Genomic DNA, 8,011 nt, shown 5'->3' on the forward strand with positions numbered 1-8,011 from the left:
TATAAAATTTCATCTTTTATATGTGTTTTGATATAGTTGTTCCTGAGGCCATTATGGTTCGCGAGCAACAAATACTTTAATTGCTTGCTCTTCCAAATCATACAAAGATACTAATTCAAGAGAGTTTGCATAACAATATGAAAGAACTAAAAAGTTCCCAATCAATGCTGTATTGATAGATAATTATTGAAACTCATGAATCATGTTATAGCTAGATAAACTTAACTTTAATTAAAAGCAATATTTATATATTTAAAAGAACTTTTATCTTATATGACCATTTTTTGTAAAATATAATAAAAGATAGTATACATAAAAGATCCTTTTCCATTGTATATACAATTATGTATATCATGCGGAATTTTAGAATAATTTAATTATAATAATTTAAATGGGTCCAGCTTTTATTAATTATAGATGAAGGAAAAATTAAGAAAAACAAACGGACCTAGTTAAAAATTATGTCGCTACAATTCTTCATGTGTAATAGAAGATGAAGATCTCTCTGAGGGGAAACCCCAAAAAAATGTGGGATACCCTTTAATTTCCCTTTCTCTTGCGACAAAAGCTGAAAATGACGATATACAGTTTCCTATAAAATAATTTGCTCTTCCAAGAATAGCTAAATCTAAATGAGGCGATGCAGGTGAATCTTGTTTAAAAACTGGAACCTGTAGTAGATATTAAACGGTTACAAAATTTTTCTTAATATTCCTCTATAAACATTGTATATATATTCTTATATTTCTTACTTCCATCCGTGCTAAGGCTTTAGTAAGTTCTTCGATCATATAGTTATTATCTGATGCTACAAATACTGATTTGATGTCATTACCATTGCGAATAACCCGTTTTAGATGACGTACTATTAAATCAAATGATGGTAGACACATAGCAGAAGTTGCTTTTCCACGTTCGTTACGATATCCAAGGCATTGTGGAGCAGCAAAAAGATTTGGTGTGCTGGATATAAATTCACAAGCACGAACCTGTTAAACATAAAATGTGTTTTATTTACAAATCTAATTCTTTTTATCAGTTTTTTAAAGTTTTATTATAGTGAAATGAATAATTTGAATATCTGGAAGACAGATACACACCCAATCAATTCCATTACGTAGATGAATTCCTACAAATGCTCCTCTTGGTAATTTTTGTTTTATAAATGCTATGGCTTTATTAAGCATGTTTGTATTCCATTCAACATACTTGTGTAATTTTTTATTTTCCAATTGTACAGGAAAACTAGCAGGTGCACCTGTGAATGCTAATACTGGCCAATGTAATGCAGGATATTGTTTTTTCCATTGTACTGCCATGTCTGTATGATGAACATCATAATGTAAAGGACCATAAAATTCTGATTTTACAAAATCTATATTATATGTATCCCAAAATGAACCAAATGGATTTCCATCTTTGGCATTGCATGAATCTCCTTTCCCACGTGCAGAATAACAAAAAGCTGAAAAGGATAACATGTTTCAAAGGAACACTTTGTCTTTGAACTTAAACATTTAAACTTACATACTCTTTCCTTAGATTGCCATATTTTTGGTGCTATATCTCGCATAAAATTCTCCATTAATAGTGCTTTATGGTAACTTTGAACTTTTGAAACATTAAAATATATATCAAATGGAACTTGTATCTAAAAAATGATAAATTTGTTTATAAAAATATTCATATTTTATAAGATATTAAATGTTATTGTTTACAAACAGATTTTGTTTCTCCAGTTCTATATTCAACCCATGGTGGTAAAACTAAAGTACGATTTAGTGCTTTCGCAAATCCTAAAGCACCTAGAAAGTGATCCGCTTGATTTCCAAATCGCCCTAAAAAATTAATCAATTCGATGATCTTAATGGATTAATTTATTCTAAGATATATTTATATAATTACATATAAAAATCTTAATTATACATGGACATACCCATACAAGGACAATAAACAATATATCCATTTGTATCAATATCAAAGTCTTCACAATATGTGTTATAAAATGTGGTTAATAGTAGAATGAAAATAATACTGAACATTTCGAATTTCTTTACTTATTTTATTTAATTACAAATAATTAAGGACACACAATTTAATATAAATTACTCCGGTTTTTATACATTTCCACCATTACTATGGATACGTGCATCGATTATTGCATATGTAGAAATGCTTTCAAAGCAAGCGAGTCTAGGCCACGGTCATGTAAACAGGTCTTGACACTCATATACAGAAGTCTAGGGAGAACCATTTGAAAATTGAGTCGTGACTAGTTGTGAAAAATTATCATGGAAGACAAGAAAGTTTTCCTTCTCGCATATATGACGTGTTATGAATGTCTCAGATATTTCTTGTCTGTCTTGTAAAAACACGGACTTCGTTGACTTTAGCTGTTTTTATTTTTCAAGATTAGACACGACTCAATTTTCGGACAGTTTTTTCTAGCAACTGTGGAGAATTGTTTATATATGAACGTGATCTGGATAGTGGACAAGCTACCACAGTTGTACGATCTGGTACAATAAATAAGGTTGTTACGAATTTACAGTGATTTTTCGGGAAACAGGAAAGTAAGTTGTTGTCTGTGATCCCTTCTGCTTGTCGGAGTGTGGGAAATATTCAAATAAAAATATTAAGTTTTACTGAAATGAGTACTTTTATATAGAAGATTGCTCTGATAATTTGGTACAATTGACGTCTCGACTTTTGGAATTGCGAGAATCCTGGCAGTTCCCGTTTCTTCCGCAACTTATAAAATCCCTTCTAGTTTTCTTTCAGAATCTGGATTCCCCTGTAGTCCTCTTTCCAGATCCTGGTTTTTCACCTCATAGATCGGTGCTTTTTCTTTTTCAATTCTTCTTAATGATGGCGCTTCATCAGTGGTGGTGGAAACGAAACACTGATGTAACCATCACGTGTACTTACATGTGAGATGTCATATCCGCAAGTGTGGAGAGAGTTTTTTAAAAAAATATAAGCTGCCACGGGGGGATTTTCCAGTGATACACTTTTTCGCTTTTTTATAGAACAATTTATTATGAAAGATTAACATTTTATACTTTGTTACGGATAATTAGATTATAATGTAGGTTCCAGAATTATATAGATTCCGGTCCAAACAACAATAGTGTATTATCGCTGGTTAGTAAACACGACAGTTAATTATGATTCGCGAAGTCTGCATCTTAACCGGATACTCGGTCTTATTATTAGTTTGTGCTGACGCACGAACACGCTGTACTTATATCGTACATAATGCTGATTCCTTATTTTTGGAATTTTATAGTGTCAGCATTTATGACAGCATTTATCTAAGATTTTGCCAATATATTGTTTATTTGTCAAAATTTGGTTTACGATATGTTGCAATTCGTTTGATAGTAGGAGGTTCGGACGACAAAGGAGGGGATGTAAAGATTGCTTCATCGAATGTAAAGTGTAGAATCTTTTTAATCTATGTTCTAATTCGGTGTTATTAATGCTGTCCCATAATGTAATATTTAATGAAGTATTTATAGTAGATTTAATACATAGTAAGGCTTCGAAAATTTCTAAATTCCTAGGCTTTCTGTCAGGACAAGTGATAATACACTGTCTTGGCTGTTGCAGCTGTAACTAGCAATTGAGGATTAGATCGTAGGTGGATTCAAACAGTCTTTTGGAATTTTGCGTATCTTATTGTACATGTGTTGCAGTTTGAACGGGATTTTAACAAACTTGTTAAACATCCTTATGGATGATTGAATAGTCTGTCTTTTACATATATCGACATTGTTACTATGTTTACATTTATTCAGTAATTCTTCATTTGTAGTGGCGAAGATTGTCTAGATCGTGTTTAGCACTATATATTCATCCGGACGTTATAGGTAGGATTCGTAGAAATAAAAGTTTCTGGAGCCTTTTCATGGGAATTATGTTTTCACAGTGTTATGCTTCGAGTATAGAAATGTGCAGCATATAAACAAGCTCATCATTCATATATGTCATGATTACTTCGCTAAAATCGACGAGAGTTGTAAAACAAGTAATTTCTAAGAGTATCAGGATTTATATCTCCACTATATTCATTTAAAATATTGGTTAACGCTATTTTAACGCTAATACCTCAAACTCGATCTCATATTCGTTTCGGGGGATATATTGTAAAGTTTAATATTACTATCGACAGCAGCCTGTAAGTGATAATCCTATTGGTTTTATTTTTAGTATCTCTTCCAATTCTGTCATTAATTTCCTTCCAATGTTATGTTGATTAGCGAAAAGAATCTGTTCGGGAAAATCGTAAATTGATAGATATTCTTCTATGAAATTATTAGATATTGATCTCACCGTCGAATACAGCAGGGGGATCGGTGTTAGAAGTTAATAAGTTAATTCATCTTGTATTAATAAAATATAACAGTTTCCTTTATTCGTTCTGGATAATGGACGTAGTAAGTCAATAGCGACTTTTCGGTGTGCTTCTACACCTGTGTCTATAATTAATAGATCATGTTATGATTTTATACGTTTATTTTTGCCTCTCCAGCAAGATTAATTCTACGTGACCGACACTTGCAGTTGTGTGCGGAATGACAGAGGAAAGGAGTTACAGGCCAGGAGTTATAGATAGAATAAAAAGTGCAATGTACGAATTTATTGGCTGTCTCTTCTAGATATAAAATACAATATCGATCTTTATGAACTGTCTAACAATAAAAAGTGTGCTTTTCTTATCGAGTGATTTATGTCACTCTTGGCTTTTCAAGAGTTTTTCGGGCCTCGACTCCTCTGAGAGTTCACGCAGCAGTGTAATAAATCGTTATCTTAATATTATAAAACGTAATGTTATATAACGCAATAGAATATAACGTAATACTATATAAAGTAGTACATTATATCATAATACTATATAACTTAGTAATAGAGAAGGTAATAAGTTATAACGTTCTACTATATAACGTAACACTATATAACGTAATACTGTATTACGTAATACATTACAACGCATTACTATATAACATTATACGTTATACTGTAATATTACATAAGGTAATACGTTACAACGTAACATTACAAAACGGTATACGTTATGCTGTAATACCATATAACGATATACGTTATACTGTAATACTGTATAACGCAATACGCTACAACGTAATACAGTATAAAGTAATACGTTATAACGTAATACTATATAACGTAGTGCAGTATAACATAAAATTATACAACGTAATACCTTATAACCTATTACTATTCAATATAATACTATATAACGTAATATATAATGTAACGTAGTATATAATGTAATTCGTTATAATGCAATACTATATAACGTTATTCGTTATACTGTAATACTATATAATGTAATACGTTATACTATAAAACTATATAACGTTATTCGTTACACTGTAATACTATATAATGTAATACGTTATACTGCATTACTATATAACGTTTTTCGTTATACTGCAATACTATATAACGTTATACGTCATACTGGAATACTATATACGTTATATGTTGTACCGGAATACTATATAACCTTATGCGTTATAACGTAATACTGCATAACGTTATACGTTACACCGTAACACTACATATCGTTATACGTTATAACGGAACGCTATATATCGTTATAAGTTATACCGCAATAACATATAACGTTATACGTTATAACGGAATATTATATAACGCTATACGTTATACCGTAAAACTATATAACGTTATACGTTATACCGTAAAACTATATAACGTTATACGTTATACCGTAAAACTATATAACATTATACGGTATAACGGAATACTATGTAACCTAAAGCATTATAACGCAGCATTACATATCATTATACGTTTTACTGCAATACAATATAACGTTATACGTCATACCGGAATACTATATAACGTTATACGTTGTACCGGAATACTATATAACCTTATGCGTTATAACGTAACACTGCATAACGTTATACGTTACACCGTAACACTACATATCGTTATACGTTATAACGTAACACTATTTAACGCTATACGTTATAACGTAATATCATATAACGTAATACGTTATAACGCAATAATATGTAACGTTATATTATATAACGTTACACTATATAACGTAGTACGTTATGACGTAATATCATATTACGTTTTACTATATAACGTAATACATTATAACGTAATACGTTTTAAACTAATACCATATATCTTTATAGTATATGACATTCTACTATATATCGTAATACGTTACAATGTAATGCCGTATAATGACATACCTTATAACGTAATACCATGTAACGTTATACTATATAACGTAATACATTATAACGTAATACTATATAACGTAATACGATATGACGTAATACCATATAACGTAATAAGATCTAAACTAATACCATATAACGTTACACTGTATAACGATATACTATATAACGTAAAACGTTATGACGTAATACCATATAAGGTAATACGTTTTAAACTAATACCATATATCGTTATACTATATAACGTTATACTATATAACGTTATACGTTATAACGCAATACCATATAACGTTATACTATATAACGTAGTACGTTATAACGCAATACCATATAACGTTATATTATATAACGTAATACGTTATGACGTAATACTATATAACGTAATATGTTATGACATAATACCATATAACGTAATACGTTTTAAACTAATACCGTATAACGTTACAGTATGTAACGCTATACTATGTAACGGAATACGTTACAACGTAATATCATATAACGTAATACGTTATGACGTAATACCATATAACGTAGTTCTTTATAAATTAATACCATATAACGTAATTCGTTATAAGGTAATACCACATAACGTTATACCATACAACGTTGTACTATTTAACGTAATACGTTATGATGTAATACCATATAACGTACTACGTTATAACCAAATACCACATAACGTTATACTATATAACATTATACTATATAACGTAATACGTTATAACGTAATACCATATAACGTTATGCTATATAACAAAAAACGTTATAAAGTTATACTATATAACGTAATACGTTATATCGTAATTCCATATATCGCAATACATTATAACGTAATAGCATATAACGTAGTACGTTATAACATAATACTATGTAACTTAATACGTCATAACCTAATACTTAATAACGTAATACATTATAACGTAATAGCATATAACGTAATACGTTATAACCTAATACCAGATGAGGTAATCATAGTTCTGCCTGGGCAGGATGACGCAAGTACTCATCGGCCATGGCGTGTTCTGGGAGTACCTGCTAAAAATTCAAAGAGAGGTGACGTCAATCTGTCACCACTGTCAAGAGGAAGAAGGTACGGCATAACACACACTGGAGCGCTGCCCAGCGTGGGAAGAACCGCGCCGCATTCTACGCCTCACCATCGGCGATAGGCTAGCCCCTGAAGCAATCATAGAGGCCATGACGAGGGGCCAACAGGAGTTAGCTGCCGTCCGCAACTACTGCGAGCAAGTAATGCTAGCGAAGGAGCGGGCGGAGAAGAACAGGGAGAAGAGAGACGACCCCGTCAAAGTGGTTCGCCGAAGAGAACCGATACGACGTCGCGCAACTGCGGCACCACCACTACTGCCGTCATAGAAGAGCGCGACGAAGAAGCCGTCAGACTGAGGAGGGTCTGGGCTCCCCCACAGACTTGCACGACGGCCCAGGGAATGCGGCACTAGGGGGGAAGTGGTCCCCCTCCCTTGCTGCCAACCTCAACCAGGAGGCTTCCCACAACAATAAAGGGAGACGACGACGAAGGAGTGTTGCGGTAGCAAATCTAAAAAAAGGAACCGGGACACCTCTGACAAGCGTCAGGAAGACCACCGTGGGGTTTTAGTCGGTAAGAGTCCGACACTACCCGTCGCCCCCCAGAGGGCGGCCAGGCGCCCATGAGGATTTCCCCACGAAAAGAAAAAAAAGTTCTGCCTGGGCAGTTAAGCTAAGCGGACGTTTGAATCATTGCCACCGTAAGTGCGACAAGTGGG

The 8,011-nt window shown here is 32.8% G+C and overlaps 1 protein-coding gene across 1 annotated transcript; it reads right to left on the reverse strand.

The window, feature by feature from the left end:
* Positions 1–62: 62 nt before the first annotated feature.
* Positions 63–2,166, reverse strand: O-fut1 (O-fucosyltransferase 1). Its single transcript, XM_072000689.1, has 6 exons — positions 1,937–2,166; positions 1,723–1,838; positions 1,528–1,651; positions 1,101–1,465; positions 753–989; positions 63–671 (listed from the first exon to the last, which is right to left on the reverse strand). Exons 1-6 carry the CDS (start codon positions 2,040–2,042, stop codon positions 468–470), a joined length of 1,152 nt encoding a protein of 383 aa, XP_071856790.1. The 5' UTR covers positions 2,043–2,166; the 3' UTR covers positions 63–467.
* Positions 2,167–8,011: the final 5,845 nt, after the last annotated feature.

The sequence above is a fragment of the Bombus fervidus genome, chromosome 3 (genome assembly GCF_041682495.2).
Source record: "Bombus fervidus isolate BK054 chromosome 3, iyBomFerv1, whole genome shotgun sequence".
Taxonomy (NCBI): Eukaryota; Metazoa; Arthropoda; class Insecta; order Hymenoptera; family Apidae; genus Bombus; species Bombus fervidus.